Below are 23,126 nucleotides of genomic sequence, written 5' to 3' on the forward strand. Positions count from 1 at the left end.
GTGTGTGTGTGTGTGTGTGCCAGACAGTGTGAGAGTGAGCTCTGCAGTCAGGGGGAAGGAAGAAGAAATTTAAAATAAAATTGCAAATAATCAATCAATCAATCCGCGATTTTTCTTTTGTTCTACAATGACTCATGGTTTCCACCCCCAAAAAACTGAATAATTTCAGGTAATTAACATTACATATCTCTTGTTGTGGAATTATGTAACATTATGCATACTTTTGTTCTTACTTGCTTGCCTGGGTTAAAAAAAGGTTAAATAAATGTAATAAATAATAATAATAAATGTTTTATTTTTTTTTGAAAACCGATACCGATAATTTCCGATATTGCATTTTAATGCCAATATCGGCCGATAATATCGGTAGGCCGATAATATCGGACATCCCTAATACAGAGGATACGTTGCGCTCATACAACATAATTTCGGGCTGAGTAGGAGGAGCTTGATGGCAATGTTCCTGTGGAATGGCTTGGATGAAGAAACAAAAATGAGCAAGAACATTGTACAGTTCAAAAATACTGTAGATATAGGAAAACTCATTGATGATTACAAAAATGAGGAGCTCTAAAATAGTTATTTTATATATTTTTTTATTTCTATTTGGGTTATTTTTTTTATGTTTATTTCTTTTGTTATTTTATGTTTAAAATAGATACACTATTTTGTTTATGTATGATATTGTGAGAAAGGGGCAGGACTAGATAAGCATTTGCTTCCTTCTGCTCCTTCTCAAACTAATTTGTTTATCATTTAATGAAGAATGTAAGAATGCATATAACCATAATCCCTCTCAATCATTAAAACAATGTATACACTCATATAACCATAATCCTTCTCAATCATTAAAACAATGGTTTGGATGGCGGGGGCGAATCTGGATGTCACAGCATGCATGCTTTGTACATCTGAGATGATCATGGTCCTTGGTCAAGTTGTCATATCCGTCAAAAACCACAGTGATCCGGAGGTGCTGGCTTCCCATGGCCTTCACAAACCGGAGGTAGCTCTCAGCGATGTCCTTCCAGGTGAGGTTAACCTCCCACTTGACATTGTGAAGGAGCCACCCACCATCAATCACAAGGCTCGTGCATGGGGTTTGCCCGATGGGTTCCACAAATGTCTTTAGGAACTTTGCTAGGGCAGCCTTATCTGGCTTTTGCATCTCCTGGTTTTTGTCAAAAAGAGACATCGGTGTTGGCGTCAACTCAAATAGCAGAGCTCCTTTGGTCTTGACTTCACGCTCACTGATGATGATGAGGCGGTTGAAGAGCCCGAGTGAGTCAATAACCAGCTTCTCCCCACTGACTTTGGGTCCAGATCTGAGGGTTGCTAATGACTTGACTTTGTACTTTGTTTGCATTGTATCATTAACAGTTTTCCCATCCATCTTGGCCTGTATGGTTCTGCCAATCTCCTCTGCCTGATCCGCATTTACTGGGTCTCCAGGAGAGCTGCTAAACCCTGTAGAGAAGGACACCAGGGTCTTCCTGTCCCGTGTGTTATCGAAGGGGTTTACGTCTTCCTTTCTATTTTTGGGAAAAGGGCCTTCATGTTCTCTGCTCCTTCTGCCTGGAATGGACTTCAAAAAACTTTGAAACTGCAGGCCCTCACTACCATATCTGATTTTAAAGTTCAAATTAAGGGCATTTTAAAGAATGAGATGGGAGAATGTCGCTGCTTCACTGCATAATGTGCTGTTATATTTTATGTTTTTAACCTGACCTTCTCTCCCCAGCAACCTCCTGCAGGGCCTCACCTTCCATCCTCTTTCTACCTTTTTACCCTACCCTCCAATCTCCCCCAATCCCATTCAATCTGATTTGCTGCAGCTCAAATGTATCCCCTTGCCCCACTTTGCCTTTTATGTATTTTTGTATGTTTGTTTTTAGTTTTTGCTGCCATTTTGGCCAGGTCTTGCTCGAAAAAGAGATCTTTGATCTCAAGTGACTACCTGGTAAAATAAAGGTAAAATAAAAAAAAAAAATATCGTCCAATTCAACCCTCCCCTGTCTTTGAACGTTGTTTCTTGCCTCCCACAAGCCGGCTGCAATGTGGACTAAGTCATACATAGCACGAGTCCCCTCCGATACTCAAGGTAACAGCCGTCGCATCTTTTCACCTGTGCGGCTCAATCTTTCAGCGTCGGGGGTCTGGGCTTTGGAGGGGCCCCGCCCCCATCGCTTCTTGATTCTACTGCGCAGGCGCACCAACCGACCTGTAGGAGTCGCTGTCCACAACGCCCGATCCCCACCCTTCAGTTTCCCTCCCCGTAATACGGCCAATGTGTATTACTGTGGACTACCAGCTAAACTGAAAGCAATGTGGAGAGCGGGGCTCGAACATCCCTAGTCTCCAGCATTCGTTGCGAGCGCCTTGCCCACTGCGCCACGTAGCCGCCCTAATATACCAATATTCTATGGCCAGGGAGCCATTCATACTCAAAACTAATGGTTGGAATAGATTCAGCACCCGTGAAAACCCCTAGTTAGTCACCCCACACGTTAATATTTGATTTATATTTTCTTCATATTTTTCGCCCAAGCCCCCTGGGCTCCTTAACTTTGATTGGCTCTCCAGAATTTTCCCAGAGGATTTGGGTTTGAATAAATTGAGAGGTGTTAGTAGACACCTATAGGAACACTTTGGTGAAGAAAGCTATTGGTAAGAAATCTTTTCACAGATGGTCCAAACATCTTGCTAAAATTCCCTAACTATTACTAGAAGTATGAGGAGGTGTGTTGATCTGCCTGGATTTTCTATTTTCTCTTTCTTTCTTTCTATTTTGCTGCTCTGTTCAGCAAAAAAAGTTCATGGGCGTCAACCTTTGGGCAGCGAGGGCGCGTTATTGCGTGATACATCCCCTCCCCACTGTCTACCATCTTCCTGTACATTTTACTGTATATTTTTGGACTGTATCATTTAGAATGTATTAGGGCTGTCCCCGACTAAGGATTTGGATGGTCGACTATGATTGGCCAAAATTTGCCGTTAGTCGACTATTGGTCGACAAAAAAATATATATATTTAAAAATATATATATATATTTAAATTTTTAATTACATTTTTTTTATCATTCCATTTGGGCTGTGGGGGGTGCTTAATGTCTGAAGGAGTCGACTGAAGGCTTCTTGTCCTCTGCAAAAGCATGCAATTGGTCCACTGATGGATATATCTTGATATTTGTCTAGTCTAGTGTGTTCAATAGATGGGTGAAATCCTCTTTCAGTGCCTCTGTGCCTGTTTTCGTAGGCAGTTAGCCTCTGGTATGCGTGCCATTAGCGTTAGCCACGCGTCTAGGCCTCTTTTCTTTTGGAAAGAATGATAAAAAAATAAAAAATAAATTATAAATATATTTTTTTATTTTTTATTTTATATTCGACTAAGAGGTTGGCCAGTCGACTACGGCTCCTTTCGACCGATTAGTCGACTAATCGACTAATAGGGGTCAGCCCTAGAATGTATATACATTTTTAGAACGTATATCTTTGACTGTGTATTCTTATTTTTGACTACCTAAATGTTTATTGTGAGCGATCTGTGGTGCTGAATTAACCTCTGGATTAATAAAGTACTTCTATTCTATTCTACTTGTCATCTCCCCGTGTGGAATGCACCTGATTGGAAAAACTGCTTGATGTTATTGTAGTATGTCAGGGCACTGTCCACGAGCGTGAGTGTGTGTGTGTGTGTGTGCGTGCGTGTGTGTGTGTGTGTGTGTGTGTGTGTGTGTGTGTGTGTGTGTGTGTGTGTGTGTGTGTGTGTGTGTGTGTGTGTGGTGTGTGGTGTGTGTGTGTCCATGAGTGTGTGTGTGTGTGTGTCCATGAGTGTGTGTGTGTGTGTGTGTGTGTGTGTGTGTGTGTGTGTGTGTGTGTGTGTGTGTGTGTGTGTGTGTGTGTGTGTGTGTGTGTGTGTGTGTGTGTGTGTGTGTGGTGTGTGGTGTGTGTGGTGTGTGTGTGTGTCTTACCATAATGGGTCAGGATACCCTGGGCTGTGACCACCTGGCTGCAGGCATGACAGACTATCAGACACAAGTCCTTCAGAGCTGGAGACTGGTCACATCCATACATCTCTGAGAGAGAGAGAGAGAGAGAGAGAGAGAGAGAGAGAGAGAGAGAGAGAGAGAGAGAGAGAGAGAGAGAGAGAGAGAGAGAGAGAGAGAGAGAGAGAGAGAGAGAGAGAGAGAGAGAGAGAGAGAGAGAGAGAGAGAGAGAGAGAGAGAGAGAGAGAGAGAGAGAGAGAGAGAGAGAGAGAGAGAGAGAGAAGCCAATTGACCACCATATTTCACATAGATTTTTGTTTAGATTTTTAGAAAACCATTTATTTCTCACTAATATCTCAACACAAGGTGTGTGTCTCTGTCAATACAATGACATAATACACATTATATCTCACATCATACACGTGTTTTCATCATACTCAATACAACACATGAGAGATCTTGCATAAAAGCAGTGCTAAAATATAACTGACCCTCTACAACACAACAAATAACTTAATTGAAGCTCAATATCTCAAAATCAATATTATTCACAAGGGAATATACAATCTAAAATCCACTCTGACCCTGACTCTTACCAATGCACATTGGCATCAGCCCACCACCTGATACATTTTCTATTTGGACTTTCCTGCTCTTTAAAATGGCCATGTTGGCCTGACCCACAACTAAATTCTATGTTTGCCACTTCATCACATTTACATTTCTGTAACCAGCCCCAAACACAAAAGCTGTTTCACTCCAACTCTCACCACAGTTCAAAAACACATTGTTCAAGGTTTCAAACAGACCTTCAAGTATAGACTCATATATATACTTGATGAAAAGCTATCTTTTAAAGTGCATATTGGAAACCTCACAAAGAAACTTAAACTAAAACTCTTTTTTCTCTTTCGCAACAAACAATGCTTTTCTTTTGAGGCCAGAAAGAAACTTGTTCAAGCCACATTCCTGTCTGTAATTGACTATGGTGACATAATATATATGCATGCTGCCTCTTCACTGCTAAAAAAGCTAGACAGTGTGTACCATGCTTCTCTGCGCTTCATCACTAGTCCCAAAGGGCTTACTCACCATTGTGTGCTTTATCAAATGGTAGGATGGACCTCTCTGTACGTACGGAGGAAATCCCACATGTTTGTTTTTATATATAAGGCCGTCCTAGGGAAGCTTCCCCTATATCTTTCCAATCTAATTTGCTTTGCCTCTAGCAGCTGTAAAGGTACACGTATCTGTACCGAACCGTTTCAGTACTGGACTTTCAGTTCAGTACGGCTGTGTACTAAGGCTGTCCCCGAACCCTGTTTTTGGGATTCGAACTTCGTCAGGATTTTTCGAACGAACGTTCGAACTTTTGTTTAAAAAAAAATTTTTTTAATAATTTTTTTTTTTTTAAATATCCTCAAACTAAATCCTCAATTTGAATAAAGTGATTAATCTGATTAAATTAGTCTTTTTTCTTTTCATTAAATCAACTTTCCAGCCCCAGACCCAGCCCAGGGAGATGCCCCAGCCAACTAAATCAATTAAATCAACTTTCCTTAATGAATATAACTCATCAGTTTATTTTAATACAATAATATTAGTGTAGCCTAATCTTTATCTGCAACTGTGAACAGAATTAATAGAAAAAAATATATTACAAAAAAAAACTAAAAAAAAAAAAAAAAAAAAATTTAAATAATTGATTTAGAATTCGAATGCCAACGTAACGAACAAAGGTTCGAATGTGCTAACGTTTGGGCTCAGCCCTACTGTGTACCGAACGAATACAACGGTACATTAAACACTAACGAACGCACGTGCCGAACTTTTTTTTGCATGCAGAATTTCATTCAAAACTTCAAGTTCACCCCTTCCCAAAATATAATTTGCGCAAAGGGTTCATTGAAATTAACAAGTCGATTATTAATTTCAATATAGAATATTCGTTGACAGCCCTAGAATATTCGTTGACAGCCCTACAAGTACAATTAGTTACTGCACACTACATCACCCCTGAGTGGAACATGGAAAGCCAAACTTTCCCCCACTGTGCCGAAAACCCGTACCGAACCGTGACTTCAAAACCGAGGTACGTACCGAACCATGGTTTTTGTGTACCGTAACGGTTACACCCCTACCATACCAGGTCCACAAGATGGCAAAAAAATAAAATAAAAAATAAAATACACACTGAACTAAAAAGAACAGCTTTCTCAAGCTTCGCACCTTGGGCATGGAATGGGCTACAGGACCATATCCACTTAGAATGAATGAATGAAAAGTTTATTTTTGGACATGTTATTCTTCTTATTTCTTCAAACAACTCACAGTGTCTTGATCAGTCAGACCAAACAATCATAACAACAAATTAAAAAAATCCTTAAAAGAAAAAAACATTTAAAAAAAAAAGAACAAAGAAAAAACAGGAATTATAAACAAAGGAGCATTGTGTTTGGTTAGCAGACATGTCCAAAAAAAGGAGTAGAGGGAAGCTTAGCTTATTGATCCCTACCCCCTTACATTTGTTTTTGTTCTTCCATTAATATTACTAGAATTTACATAATTTAGTATATTACAATATAGTATATTATTTTTTTACTTATATTAAAAGTTTACAATAAAAAACATGATTCACTTGACTGCAGTGAATATAGTACATCACTACATACACAATATAACATAATTTTGTTTATCCTCAATACTCATTTCTGTATTTTTCTAATGTGTATTTTTTTAGCTGCTTTTTAAATTGTGCCACATGTTTACTCAGTTTGATGTATTCGGGTAAATTATTCCACAACTTCACTCCACACACCGATATGCACATGCTTTTCAGCGTGGTGTGTACCATTGGTTGTTTGAGATTCCCTCTCCCTCTTAAAGGGGAACTATTTTACTATTCCTAGCACTATTTGGGCAACTTTAAACAATTCCTGTCAGTCTATTGAAGACATCTGTACGTTTAAAAAAAAAATGCATTGGTTTATATTTCTAATCAAGTACTCAAACCCATCATTTTTCAGCCACAAGAAATCAGGCTGTTATGGCCTGGCTCCGCCCATAAGCACTTTGAGTGACAGTCAGTCGAGAGAGAAGAGAGAAAGAGAGAAAGAGAGAAAGAGAGAAAGAGAGAGAAAGAGAGAGAGAGAGAGAGAGAGAGAGAGAGAGAGAGAGAGAGAGAGAGAGAGAGAGAAAAAAAAAAGTAAACACTCTGCGTGTCCTCCAGAGGGAGAGGGAGCCGAGAGGACACGCAGAGTGTTTACAGTTCTCTCTCTCTCGGTTCGGGAGCATGAGCTGTGGCGCAGCACGGTGCTGGACTTCCTCGAGAGGGAGAGGGAGCCGGGAGGACACGCAGAGTGTTTACAGTTCTCTCGCTCTAGGCTCGGCTGGCAGCTAGAGGGGGGCGGGTGTTATTATGCAAATGCCCATATGACGTCCCATATAGGCTAATTTTCAGATGACTCACTTGAGGGAGGGACATTATTGTGAGAGGAGAATTGGAAGAATGCGCCAAATCGAGAATTAGAGACATAGATCCTATTACTATAAGTCCACATAGCTAGAAAATAGCCCTAAACACTGGAAAAGGTCATTTATAAGATAGTTCCCCTTTAATTAAATTATATTCACCTTCCCTGTCTCTGAACCATTTTTTAATGTTGCCTGGGATTAGCTTGTATCTGGCTTTGTATACAATGAGGGCAGTTTTGTAATCCACTAGGTCCATACATTTCAATGCTTGTAGCTTTATAAATAAGTTATTGGTGTGTTCATAATATCCTACATTGTTGATTATTCTTATTTATTTTTTTGCATGGTGCATATTGGCTGTAGAGTGCTTTTGTAGGTATTACCCCACACCTCCGCACAGTAGCTCATATATGGTAGGAAGAGTGTACAGTACAGTGTATACAGTGTTTTTTGGTTTAGAATGTGTCTTATCTTGCATAAAACACCAACACTCCGTGCCAATTTAGTCCTGACATATTTGATATGAGGTTTCCAGTTGAGTTTGTGGTCTATTATCACACCCAGAAATGTATTCTCAAATACCCTCTCCAGTTTAATACTATCAATCCTTAGTTCAACCGGTGTATTTACTTGTATATCACGTTTACCAAATATCATGAATTTGTTTTTTTTAATATTTAATGATAATTTATTTTCATCAAACCACACTTTCAGCTTGGTTAGCTCAGCTGCGACCTCCTTTAAAAGCATTTGGAGGTTCTCTCCTTCACAGAAGACATTTGTATCGTCAGCAATTTTTTTTTAATTTTTCAATATTTTAGACACCCTGGTCTCTCTTGGCAAATTTAAATCTCTATTACATAACTTCCTACAAGAAGAATGTCGCTACTTTCTGTAGTCAGGTCCCAACTGCAAAACTGCAATATTACCCTGTATTATACTGTCATACACTTTTACTATCATGTAGACTATTCTGCTTTGTGTTTTTGTGTTTAGATGGGATGCATTGTATATTGTATACATGCACTCTTTTGATCGGGTATCGGTGACAAACATTTTCTTTAATGCTTTATTCAATAAATTGTGGTACAAAATATATATATTATATACATGTACAGATGACAACATTTTGTTTCACTAAGTTAGGAAAGTAATGTTTTAAGTCAAGCCTGATGTTGCCTTGCACAAAATAATTAACCCAGTCTCTTCCACACAGTGAGGCATACAGTTTATTAATTGAACAATGGGTATCGGATCGGTACTCAGTATCGGTCGATACCCAAAGCCCAGGTATCGGTATCGGTAACGGGACTGAAAAAGTCGGATCGGTGCATCCCTAACACAGCAGTCTGTCCGACTTAGTTACGACTGCCTTTTCGAGTTCGTAAATCCCACATAAATCCTACAAAGAATTTACAATACGAAGCCGTTCGAGAATGCCGAATAAGTAAGTAAAACGAGTTACGAAGGAATTCCTTGGTAATTTTTACGTATGTCCGTTCGAGGGCGGCTACGTGGTGCAGTGGGAAAGGTGCTCACCACGAATACTGGAGACGCTGGGTTCGCCTGTTCGAGCCCAGCGCTCCACATTGCTTTCAGTTTAGCTGGTCGTCCGTACTAATACACATTGGCAGTATTAGGGGGTGGGAAACTGATGGGTGGGGATCAGGCGTTGTGGACAGCGACTCCTACAGGTCGGTTGGTGCGCCTGCGCAGTAGAATCAGGAAGCGATGGGGGCGGCGCCCCTCCAAAGCGCAGACCCCTGATGCTGAAAGATCGCGCCGCGCAGGTGAAAAGATGCGACTGCTGTTACCTCGAGTATCGGAGGGGACTCGTGCTATGTATGACTTAGTCCACATTGCAGCCAGCTTGTGGGAGGCAAGAAACAGCGTTCGTGACAGGGGAGGGTTGAATTGGATGATACGAAATTGGGATGGGAGAAAAATAGAAAACGGGAGAAAAAGTGGATAAAAAAAATGTATGTCCGTTCGAGAATGAGGACCAATGACGTCACACACCCCTAGTGTTGATTAATATAGACTAACCATGTTCCATACACAACAATGTTGCATAAAGCTGGCCTTTTCCCACTGATAGTTAAATGAAAACATATGTTGTGGATACAAATTTCTCTTAATTCTCTTTTTTCATGCCTGGCCAAAGACAGCAGAAAAGTCATACATTTATATTAAATGTGTGCTTCTCACAGTGTTTTAGCCTGTATGAAATTGTTATCAAGTGGTCATAATTTGTAGGTCAGCTTTTTCTAAATAATACCTTACAACGGGAGATTTATGAAATATTAAGTCAAGATGATATGCTGGCCAGTTTGCGCCGATGTTTGACTGAGGATGAGAGATGTGAAATGCTGTTGGCTCAACATCCATAAATGTTTACATAAATTAACAGTTCATGAGAGCAATACAAATTATTTGGATTGATTGGAAACTATTTATATACAGTTTCACAGCTTAAAATCCTGTTGTACGGAACACCATTGACCCTAATTTCATTTCATTCCAAACTTTTATTTTAACAAAAAAAAGTGTTGCCCTCATTTGCAACAATGTTGAGTTACATGCGAGTAAAATAAATATTAAATGTATTGATCTAAACGATGATCTTCCATACATTACACAGGCAGAGGAGGCTACTATTCCCTTTCTTTGTCATGCCCTCACTCCTACCTAGGAGCCACTCCTCACCTAAACCAAGCGCAGTATTTCCATTATGTGCCAACAACACATCTGCCACGGAGAATTGCATGCTGCGTGCTACATATCCGAACAGCCAACTCCAGGCCATGATGCCCGGTTCTCAGTATGTTGTCCCGAGTGCCACGTCCGGAAAGAGCTTAAGTGTGCTCAGCTCACTGGAGCAATGTTTGTATGTGCGTGGGCTCACTTATGGATGTGTGTGTGTGTGTGTGTGTGTGTGTGTGTGTGTGTGTGTGTGTGTGTGTGTGTGTGTGCGTGTGTGCGTGCGTGCGTGCGTGTGTGTGTGTGTGTGTGTGTGTGTGTGTGTGTGTGTGTGTGTGTGTGTGTGTGCGTGTGTGTGCGTGCGTGTGCGTGCGTGCTTGCTGCCTATCAGAGCGTGTGTGTGGGAGAGAGGGAGAAATAAACAGACAGAGACAGAAAGAGACATATAGAGAGAGTGAGAGACAGAGAGATAGATACAAAGTGAGAGACAGATAAAGAGATAGAAAAACAGAGAGAGGGACAGAGAGAGTAGAACCTGAAGCAAGGAGGAGGTCAATGCATTGGAACATCTGGGTCATACAAGGTCAAAGGTGTCCTGTGGCGTCCCACCGTGTTATCAGATGGACCCGCCACAAATAGAAACACAATTACTTTACATCCAACCACCCAGAAATCTAGTTGGGTCGCCATATTGGTCCTTATAGTACTATTGCCTACTACACCACTAGTGCCATCAATCAAAATAAATAAATCTGACTGTCCCCCTATCCACTAAGTTTTGATCTGATTCGGGCAGACTGTCAGCTCTAATAGACTGTCAGCTCTAATAGACTGTCAGCTCTAACAGACTGTCAGCTCTAATAGACTGTCAGCTCTAACAGACCGTCAGCTCTAACAGACTGTAACCTCTAACAGACCCAGGGTTCGAAATTAACGGGGGCTTGGGGCATAATGCCCTTGAAAATGGATAAAATGCCCCCGAAAATCAGTTAAGGGGGGCACTTAATGCCCCCGACAGTTTACTAATTATATATATATATTTATCCGGTAATGGAGCGTCTGTGTATCGTATACGGTTCAGATGACGCGCAAATAAAAAAAATCATTTGGCGGAGCCGGTGTTCTGCACTGGCTGCAGCAGCAGCAGCAGCCAGGTGCTAGTCAGTTTGTGTAAAAATGGCACGCACAATATAAATCAATCTTCATTACGACTTTAAAAACATAGCCATTAACATTACATAGGCCTACACACATCTTGCCATAGCGTTAGCAGTTTGTACAATGTTTGTAGCTGTTAGCTAGCTAGCCCTTCACAACAACAGCTAACACCGTAGCTACTAGCTACTGTAGCAGAGGAGGAAATGGGAGTCTGAGAGGCGGGGTGTTTAAAGACAATGATAGGCGTTTATTCAACATCCAAGAAGGCTAACATACAACTGTGTTTTACTAACTCCAACCGGGACTATTGCCGCTTTCGCGCTGCTTGTTGACGTTATGAACTGCTCCTAACGTGACCGGAGCTGAAGGTGGCGGTGCCACACGCTAAAATGTCCGTGGGGACCCGGCGCCAACCCATAGATAGTTCCAACTCACCGAATTACGTAATCCACCACAGTTGCACTCAATATTTAAATAATGTTAGTCTAAATATATGTAGACAGAAACATAATAATTTCAAGCAGAAAACGAATCTTTCCATTAAGAACTGACAAGCAGGGAATTTAAACATGGTTGACATTGTTTTTGTGTGTTTATATTAATTAAAGAAAGGAAAGTCTAGTGCTGGCTGAGCATATTGTTTGTTTGCACTAAATTAATACTTTGACAAATGTAGCCTATATTTTTCAGTCAGTTCGGTCTTTGTGTGCCAAACATTATTTAAGGCTGTAAACACTGTAAACCTTTTATTTTATTTTTAATAAATGAGAAACATGTTTAGATTTGAGTGTTATAGAAAAAGAAAGCAATACGCTTGGACCAGCACTCACAGATTTTGGTATATTTAATGGCAGCCTGAAACAAACATGTTTCGGAACGATTATGTTCCGAAACATGTTTGTTTCAGGCTGCCATTAAATATACCAAAATCTGTGAGTGCTGGTCCAAGCGTATTGCTTTCTTTTTCTATTATACTCGACGGGATTTCAGCACCCAGTGTTATAATTTGTGAGCGCAGTCTGAGTCTATCTTGACTTTTAGATTTGAGTGTTAAATTTTTTTTAATAAAAATTAACGTATATCTAACTGAAAACCGTGACCCCAAATTCGTGATATGAACCAAACCGTCCATTTTGTGAACCGTCCCACCCCTACCGTTTATCATAAAAATTCAGTGCCCCCGAAATACAAAAAAAAGCCCTCGAAAATCAATTAAGGGGGGCAAAAAAAGCCCTTGAAAAAAAATGTTAATTTCTAACCCTGAACAGACCGTCAGCTCTAATAGACTGTCAGCTCTAATAGACTGTCAGCTCTAATAGACTGTAACCTCTAATAGACTGTAACCTCTAATAGACTGTCAGCTCTAATAGACTGTCAGCTCTAATAGACTGTAACCTCTAATAGACTGTCAGCTCTAATAGACTGTAACCTCTAATAGACTGTCAGCTCTAATATACTGTCAGCTCTAATAGACTGTCAGCTCTAATAGACTGTAACCTCTAATAGACTGTAACCTCTAATAGACTGTCAGCTCTAATAGACTGTCAGCTCTAATAGACTGTAACCTCTAATAGACTGTCAGCTCTAATAGACTGTCAGCTCTAATAGGCCGTCAGCTCTAATAGACTGTCAGCTCTAATAGACTGTCAGCTCTAATAGACTGTCAGCTCTAATAGACTGTAACCTCTAATAGACTGTCAGCTCTAATAGACTGTCAGCTCTAATAGGCCGTCAGCTCTAATAGACTGTCAGCTCTAATAGACTGTCAGCTCTAATAGACTGTCAGCTCTAATAGGCCGTCAGCTCTAATAGACTGTAACCTCTAATAGACTCTAACCCAGGGCTGTACGCTAAGCTTTTTCACTAGGGGCACACTTGAAATTTAGGGGCACATTTTTAAATAACAATTTTACCATTATTTATATCGATTGTTTTTGATTTAAAAAAAAAGAAAAAAAAATCTTTTATATAATTTTTTTTTAATAAAATATATATATTATATAATCATACTTGTAGTTGTAATATCTGCGAGACATCGCCACCACGCAACAAGTCAAAATGCCACTATATGCAACCAGCTCCACTGTCTGTGTGTACTCGAGTAGCCTCCAGCTACGGCCAGGATTATCCGGAGCTGCAGCTGGACCCTATACTGTAGCCTCCAGCTACGGCCAGGATTCACCGGCGCTGCAGCTGGACCCTATTGACTATATTCAGCGTGCCCTCAGCTCGAATACGCATCGACTCAGTGTTATAAGACATTGATATCAGGAGCTATCTGAACTATTTAGTTTAATGGGACGTTTCGTTTTGAACAGTAAGCTAACGCAAGCTATCATGCACTACTAGACTTGCTGGAGCATTTGTTGATATCAGTAGCTAGCCGGCTGGCAGGCTCACCGAGGTCCCAGTGTCCCACTAGACTCTAGAGACTAGTGTTTACAACAGCCACGGGTGCGGGAGGGCTGGAGGAGGAGGAGCAGCAGACGCCGCAGCTCTCTCCGTGTGTCTGAGTTCAGTTCAGTTCGGCTCACTATAGGAGGTCGAATGCGTCGAAAATATGAAGCAATACTAACTTTACTTTTCTTCATAGCTAAATCAGACAGTCAGCCAGTCTATCAGAGTGAGTGCTCAGTCGATTGTTCCCGCTGATCATACCTGCTGAGTGCTCACTGCTCAGCTCGCGTGAGTGACGTCATCGCGTCATCACACGCCTTGGATAATTTAGGAGTGAAATGCGAATGCAAGGCTTGAAAGCACTACTCGCAAGCCCGCCCCCAGATAATATTTACCAATCGGCCAATTAAAGGGGCAATTCGCGATCATCTCGTTGCAGTGTACAGCCCTGACTCTAACCTCTAATAGACTGTAACCTCTAATAGACTGTCAGCTCTAATAGACTGTCAGCTCTAATAGACTGTCAGCTCTAATAGACCGTCAGCTCTAATAGACCCATCAATTCTCAGATTTCCGCCACTACTGAATTTTGTACAATACCTCCAAACTCTAAACGTAAAATGTTAATATATTTTTATATTCTCTTTTATATTATCCTAGATGTTTGTGTCCTCTTTGTGTGCGCAGACACCAAGACAAATTTATTGTATGCAAATACTTGGCAATAAACACAATTACGATAATTAATGTGTGAGTGACAGCTATGGACAGACACATACATACATGCACACGCAAACACACATACACACACATTATAATAACCTCTTTGGGCTTGTGTGTGTGTCTTATTAAATCAGTACAGGAAGTCAAGTTCTTCAAAATTCTAATTTGTGCAGCCGTTCAATGTGACAAGTTAATCAAGGTTGTCATATCACCTTCACTAAATAATATATAGCCTAATCAGCTCACACACATTCATCATCAACACATTAACTGCAAACTTCCAAACTTTACATTTTGAACTGACTTAAAAGAAGGTATTGTACTGGTAGGAGAGGTGCAGGAATCACAGCGATACCTACTTTATTAAGTTCCATGTTCACTTCCAATCTACTTTATTAAGTTCCATGTTCACTTCCAATCTACTCTAATAACTCATTTACCGCCGGGGATTAGCCGGGCCCCGTTCTAGCACTGCCACGCTTTAAAAGATGCTTTGATCGTCACCAACGGCATACGTTGTGGAGTAACGTTACACAGACATGTTGCGATCGGGGTGAAAACATGGTTGGATCAACGCAGGATTGATATCATATAGCCCTTACCTTCACTAGGATGTACCCCCAAAAGAATATTCCAATTATCTGATCGCGAGTTCCAGTATTGGTGTCGATCGTGTCGCCAACATAATCCACCACATGCATCGGGAGCATTCGACGCTTCTCAATCTGATAGTTATAACTGCTCCATTCGCCCGACAAAGAAAAGTGAGCCCAGTGACATTTGCACTTTGGCGATTTCAGACTCATTCCCTATGGTAACACCAAGGTCCCTGGATGAATAATGAATAGAAATATCGAAAAAAAGGAAAAACGATCAAATAACGAGTATACTGGTTGGCGTTCAAGCGTCAGCGTCAGTTGGCGGGGAATGAGTTCAGTTCTATGTTTTGGTTAGTACCTGATAGGGCTGTCTTAAATACTTCGAAGCTTCGAAGCTTCGTTCGATGGCACAAGCTTCGAACATACAAAAAAAATCTAAGTTTAAAAGAATATATATATATATATATATATATATATTAAATGTTTAAATTTTTTAAATTTTTATTTTTTTGCCTCCAAAATCTTGCGCCTCCATTCCAATGAAACGAAAGTAAGCGGCGCCTTCCCGCCTCCATTCCAATTAAACTAAAGTAAGCGGCGCCTCGACTCCACCTCTCTACAACAAGCATGTGGAGATTATCTGTGTTGAAAACAACAAGGACATGTCGACAAAGAAGCGAAGCAATGCCGTTTGTTATTTAAGACTATTTCGGACAGATTTGTGTTCATTGTGCTGCTTTTTTAAAGTGTCCCGACCCATATAAAAATGTGTCTTAATAAAACGTGCTTAATTAAGTCGAATTCTGCCTTTGTCTCTATCAACTACATATAAATATTTATATAATTGTTTTCTTGATAGACGAAGGTTGCAACATAATTATGTAATGTCATGTCGTTGGCTGTGAGAGCAGCCCCACTGCACCCAGGCAGCGCAGCCGAGTGAAACCTTGTTGGCTGCGTCACAGTCCCGAAAGGGGCTACTTAATTAACTAATCCAATCCACTTTATTTATAGAGCACATTTAAAAACAACAACGTTTACAACATAAGATTTAAAAAAAAAAAAAAAAAAAAAAAAAAAAAAAAAATAATAATAATAATAATAATAATAATAATAATAATAATAATAATAATAATAATAATAATAATAATAATAATAATAATAATAATAATAATAATAATAATAATAATAATAATAATAATAATAATATTAAAAAAAAAATTAAAAAAAATGCGAAGCTTCGAATTAAAATCGAAGCTCGGCCCCGAAGCTTCGATTGCCAAAAAAAGCTTCAAAGGTCAGCCCTAGTACCTGATGACAGTCACATTTGATTTATTTAATGTATTTATTTCCCACACGTAAAAATAAAGCACATGAAGGAAATAAAAAACGATGCATGAGGGACTGTAAAGCAGGGGTTCCCCAATACATTTTCTGCCCGGTCGACTTTCTATGATTCAAATGACTTGGCGGGCCAACCCCTCACCCCTCCCTCATTCAAAATGCTGACATAGGCTATGTGAGAAGAACCGTTTATTTTGAACAGCTTATCATTTCAGTTGCATGAAAGTCCAAAAGTCCAAATGTAACATTCAATAACTATACATTTTTTTGTTATATGAAGGAGCATCAAATGTGCGCAATTATAGCCTACTGCTGGAAACACTTTAACGCAGGCCTAGACTTGCATGAAAAAAAAATTGTATTGTCCATGGCAGAGAAGCGCAACACAAAACAGGCTATTAACCGAATGGAAACTAGATACGCAGGACCGCTTCGAACGTAACAATTAGCATACATTTCAAACACCTTTGAAAGCGTAAAAACAAGTCTAACAACCAAAATGCTCTTTTAAAAAGAAAATTATATTCGGATCAAGCCGAAACCATGGGATGAAAATCAGAGCGTGTCAATGCGAAAAGTGCCATCTCTGCTCAAATGCAAGTTTTCGAAAGTTCATCTGATATGTTGTGGCGAGGCGGAGGCATTGGTGTAGGTGTTCTTCGTAATTCTGTTTCTGACTTTTGATTACGTTCATTGTGGAGAAGACAGACTTGCAGGTCTATGTCGATCAAAACATGGCCAGGAAGAACACTATGTTGGACCAGAATTCCCAAACTGTTGCGTCACGGTGTTGTACAGTACTTTCAGCACCCCTGAAGTGGACAGCTTCACCATCTCCAGTTGGAGAGCTCCTTCATGTCCTTTCTGTTTCTGTTCTTTGCACTACAAATTTCATAATAAAAGCGGACGCTATTGTCATAGGAGAAACGTACATAGTATTTAATTTTCTTTCCGCATTTGATTAATAGAACTTTGCCGGGCCAAATTAAAATGCCTCACGGGCCTGATGTGGGAACCCCTGCTGTGAAGGCGTATATAGAAACCACACGCAGAAGACATACAAAAGATAAAATACAAACATACAAAAACAGTATTGCTGTATCTGTATGAACAACAGTTGGGTTTGACATCTTGTACATAGACACAGAGGAATCCATTCAATGTACATTTTCATTCCACAATTTGATGGAAAACTTTGCTCAAGATGCAAAGTACACAAAGGAAGATGAAGATTATTAGCCTGTCTAACTGGGTAATTATGAAATTGTGAATTATTAACTAAATTATATCTAAAACTAATACTCTGTCTGTATTCTGTATACAGATTTGAAGAATGTTAATGTCAAAGATACAACAACTGCAATTTAAAGAACAGAGGTGCACTTGGTACAACAACTTTGGAAAGAGTTGCTAATTTAATAGCTTCTGCAGAAATATTTTGTACAGATACGTTAGGAACGAACCTGCCCATTCAATATTACAGTATGTTAAATATGGAGAAATTAAACTATAATATAATAATGTTAGTAAGCATGTATTGTGTACAAAACCTCTTATTTCCCCCCAGAATCCCAAGACATTGTGACCGTATTGCAGACAAACCCAGCCTGTCTATCATTAACATGAAATTAGACTTTTTATATTTAATGACAACTTATTAGTTTGAAACTATAATGAGTTATTGAGAAGATCATGATTTATTTCTCTGACATGTTGTCAGATCTCTATCAGAGGCAAAAGGGTTGGCGTCATCTGCAAAAAGCAATGGGAATGTGGTGTTAGATACTGTAGAAAAAGTATTTATATAAATGTAAAATAATAAAGGTGCCAACATGAATCCCTGTGGTACACCACATTGCATTATATTTAGTTTGACTCATGACTCACCATTAATAAAAACATATTATTGAATATGACTGAAATATAGTATTTCATCAGAAATGTAATGCAGACAGTGGCGGCCCCTCTAAGGTAGTATTACTGAACAGGGTAAACAGAATATAGGTGTTATTCCTCCTAGTCCTACCATCCCAATTACACCTATATGGGTTTGTGTTATGGTTCATCTGAAGGGTCATATGAACTGAAATATAAACCAATCAGATTTTACGATGAGAGTGAAATTATTTCACAGCAGCATGACTTAGTAGAAGCACTTAGAAAAAGCACAAATGCAATTTCCTCAGCGCCTGGCAAGGCAACTTTGAACTTTGAGTGTAGGGCAGAGTAAGGCAGCCAGTGTATCTCTGTGCAGTGTGTGTGTGTGTGTGTGTGTGTGTGTGTGTGTGTGTGTGTGTGTGTGTGTGTGTGTGTGTGTGTGTGTGTGTGTGTGTGTGTGTGTGTGTGTGTGTGTGTGTGTGTGTGTGTGTGTGTGTGTGTGTGTGTGTGTGTGTGTGTGTGTGTGTGTGTGTGTGTGTGTGTGTATATGTGTGTATATGTGCGTGTGTGACTCAAGCCAACTCCCCCTGCCAACTGCCAAACGACTGCCAGACTAGGCGGTCTCATTGGTGGATGACCACTTTCAGAGCTACCAAAACAATATTTAGCTGGTGAATGAGACCTGACTTACGAGAGAGAGAGAGAGAGAGAGAGAGAGAGAGAGAGAGAGAGAGAGAGAGAGAGAGAGAGAGAGAGAGAGAGAGAGAGAGAGAGAGAGAGAGAGAGAGACACACACAGAGACAGAGACAGAGACAGAGACAGAGACAGAGACAGAGACAGAGAATGAGAATGAGAATGAGAATGAGAATGAGAATAAGAATGAGAATGAGAATGAGAATGAGAAAGAAAGAAAGAAAGGTTTAGTTGGGTAATTATGAAATTGTGAAAATGATATCTAAAACTAGGTAAATCTGTATTCTTATATATACAGATTTGAAGAATGTTAACACATTGGCTGCCAGACCCGAGATTTCTCGGGTTAACTCGCCATGCGTTGAGTGCCAGACCCGAGATTTCTCGGGTTTTGGTATTTTTTTTCTTTTATTCGATTTTTTTAATTCATTACAGGTTCACGGACATCGGTGTTACCATAGGAAATCATTCTGAAATCCCAAAAGCACAATACCGGCTGCATCCTGCTAGGTGGAAGTATCGCCCACCCTTTGAAACCTTATTTCACACTCTGTGTTACATCGTATATGGTCCGGGCGCAGAATTTAGACCAAGCCAAGTGAATCGCTTCATCTGACCACTTCGAAATGCGTTCAGCACACATGAGGCATATCCTGTGCCACTTCGTGTCAGGGACCCGATCGACATCAATACTGGAAATCGCGATCAGACAATTGGAATATTATTTTGGGATACCTCCTAGTAAAGGTAAAGACTATACAACATCAATTCCACCTTGATCCTACAATGATTTCATATGAATCCGGCCGATCAACGTATGAAGAATTCAAAACGAATGCCGTTACTGGCGATCAAAGCATAAAAAAACTACCCCCCCTCCCTTTCATGCATTCATGATGAAACATAATACCTATTATATACCTTTGAATTGGAAATAGTAGCGTGTACAGGCGAGCAACGCCAATGCTTTTAGCAAAATCACGTATTGCTCCATAGCGTTGTTTTCAGGAATTAGCCAGGATCACTCTGAAACTATACAATATTCACCACGGTATAACACACGAACATATACATGAAAAAAATGTATTCTTTTTCACATGTTGAACGATGGATTGTTAATGTCAAATGAGCTATAGTATTGTCTCCATAGCTATAATATAGAATAGATATAGCCCTGCAAACACTGCAACGCACAGTGAAAATCCCTATACTTTACAGCGCTGGCACACAAGTACAAAGATGGGAAAACAGCGTGGCAGTCAATGTGTTAATGTCAAAGATAGTCAACAACTGCAATTTAAAGAACAGAGGTGCACTTGGTAGAACAACTTTGGAAAGAGTTGCTAATTGAATAGCTTCTGCAGAAGTATTTTGTACAGATACCTTTAGGAACGAACCTGCCCATTCAATATTACAGTATGTTAAATATGGAGAAATTAAACTATAATATAATGTTAGTAAATATGTATTGTGTACAAAACCTCTTATTTTCCCCCAGAATACCAAGACATTTAGTGACCTTATTGCAGACAAACCAAACCTGTCTATCATTAACATGACAACTTATTAGTTTGAAACTATAATTAGTAATTGAGAAGATCATGATTTATTTCTCTGACATGTTGTCAGATCTCTATCAGAGGCAAAAAGGTTGGCGTCATCTGCAAAAAGCAATGGGAATGTGGTGTTAGATACTGTATAAAAATAATTTATATAAATGTAAAATAATAAAGGTGCTGGGGAGCTCCCGTAGCTCACCGCATATCTCGGCGCTATTTCTGCGTCGGGGAAAACCGTGCTCGTCACGGATCTGGGGTACACGAGTTCGATTCCCGGACCCGCCGTATTTTCTCAGAAGGTCTTCCCCTGCTCTTCATCCCGTTTCAACCTGTTTCTGTCGGTCATGCTTGACCAGAAAAGCGATAAACGCTAAAAAATTAAGTAAAAAAAAATAATAATAATAATAATAATAATAATAATAATAAAGGTGCTTGCTAACATGAATCGCTGTGGTACATCACATTGCATTATATTTATTTTTGACTAAAGAAAGAAAGAAAGAAAGAAAGAAAGAAAGAAAGAAAGAAAGAAAGAAAGAAAGAAAGAAAGAAAGAAAGAAAGAAAGAAAGAAAGAAAGAAAGAAAGAAAGAAAGAAAGAAAGAAAGAAAGAAAGAAAGAAAGAAAACATACAGACAGGAATAAGACAGACATACAGAGAGAGAGAGAGAGAGAGAGAGAGAGAGAGAGAGAGAGAGAGAGAGATAGAGAGAGAGAGGGGGAGAGGGATAGAGAGCAACAGAGAAAGAGAGAAATGCAGAGAGAGACAGCCAGCACCAAAGAGCGGTACAGAGAGCACAGAGAGGAGAGAGTGTCTGACAGTCTCTAACAGAGAGCGGGTTGCTTTAATTGGCCTGAAACCGCATGAAATCCAGCAGCTGCAACATGTAGCTCTTAGTGACAGACTCAGTCAGCAGCTGCAACATGTAGCTCTTAGTGACACTCAGTCAGCAGCTGCAACATGTAGCTCTTAGTGACACTCAGTCAGCAGCTGCAACATGTAGCTCTTAGTGACAGACTCAGTCAGCAGCTGCAACATGTAGCTCTTAGTGACACTCAGTGAGCAGCTGCAACATGTAGCTCTTAGTGACACTCAGTCAGCAGCTGCAACATGTAGCTCTTAGTGACACTCAGTCAGCAGCTGCAACATGTAGCTCTTAGTGACAGACTCAGTCAGCAGCTGCAACATGTAGCTCTTAGTGACACTCAGTGAGCAGCTGCAACATGTAGCTCTTAGTGACACTCAGTCAGCAGCTGCAACATGTAGCTCTTAGTGACACTCAGTCAGCAGCTGCAACATGTAGCTCTTAGTGACACTCATTCAGCAGCTGCAACATGTAGCTCTTAGTGACACTCAGTCAGCAGCTGCAACATGTAGCTCTTAGTGACACTCAGTCAGCAGCTGCAACATGTAGCTCTTAGTGACAGACTCAGTCAGCAGCTGCAACATGTAGCTCTTAGTGACAGACTCAGTGAGGAGCTGCAACATGTAGCTCTTAGTGACAGACTCAGTCAGCAGCTGCAACATGTAGCTCTTAGTGACAGACTCAGTGAGGAGCTGTAACATGTAGCTCTTAGTGACAGACTCAGTGAGGAGCTGCAACATGTAGCTCTTAGTGACAGACACTCAGTGAGCAGCTGCAACATGTAGCTATTAGTGACAGACTCAGTGAGCAGCTGCAACAATGCAACATGTAGCTCTTAGTGACAGACTCAGTGAGCAGCTGCAACATGTAGCTCTTAGTGACAGACTCAGTGAGCAGCTGCAACATGTAGCTCTTAGTGACAGACTCACAGTCACACTTTTTTTGTACTGAAATGTTGAAATTGACTGAAATTTATTCAGCGTTTTTCCTCAATATATCTTCTACCCTCACTCAATTTTAAGAACTACAACAATGGAGTTGTTGAGTCCTAAATATTTGGGGGTATGTGCTCCTAGTATCTCCCGCCGTCTGAAGCGGAGCGTTTGGCCCTGGACATGAATATAGGTCATGCGTGGTGTCAGACTTAACAAGCCGAATGAGCTTTCCACAGCCTCTCTTTCGCCAGGTAACAGTCAGCCATCCCCCTCCTTGTGTGTGTTTGGTAGGAGAGGCACTGTCTCACACCCGCCCCTTTTTTTTTTGCCTCAGTGTAGTCCTTTGTAAAGCAGGAAGCTGGAAGCTTATGGGTATTTTATTTTCTGTCCTGATGATATGTACAGAGCTGACTGTGAGCTCATTTTACACTGTAGTAAATCAAACGTTCTATAAATACAAGAGAGACACAGACTGGAATGTCCCCTTTAATCCTTTCACTGTCGCACTACCAAACGGTTAACCCTTTCACTGCGACAATACACAGAAGGTTAACCCTTTCACTGCCACACAACAGCAGGTTAACCCTTTCCCTGCCACACTACAGAAGGTTAACCCTTTACTATCACACTACTAGTGTGATAGTAAAGGGTTAACCTTCTGTAGTGCAGCAGTGAAAGGGTTAAGGCTGGACCAATTATAAGAAGAACTATGGTCTGATATCTGTTTTACCATGGTATCATCTGATATTATAAATGATAAATTATAAATGATATTATCTCAGCATTAGATAAGAATAAACATTACATGATATGGCCG

The 23,126-nt window shown here is 40.2% G+C and overlaps 1 protein-coding gene across 1 annotated transcript in view; it reads right to left on the minus strand.

Annotated features, from left to right (window-relative positions):
- Positions 1 to 23,126, minus strand: part of atxn7l1 (ataxin 7-like 1) — a gene marked incomplete at its 5' end in the record, with an annotated part of 116,113 nt that overhangs the window by 84,345 nt on the left and 8,642 nt on the right. Inside the window, 2 exon segments of the mRNA XM_084330984.1 lie at positions 910 to 1,467; positions 3,971 to 4,075. Of these exon segments, the coding sequence (XP_084187110.1) occupies positions 910 to 1,467; positions 3,971 to 4,075 (663 nt within the window).

The sequence above is a fragment of the Notolepis coatsorum genome, assembly GCF_963971535.1.
Source record: "Notolepis coatsorum genome assembly, chromosome: 15".
Classification (NCBI taxonomy): Eukaryota; Metazoa; Chordata; class Actinopteri; order Aulopiformes; family Paralepididae; genus Notolepis; species Notolepis coatsorum.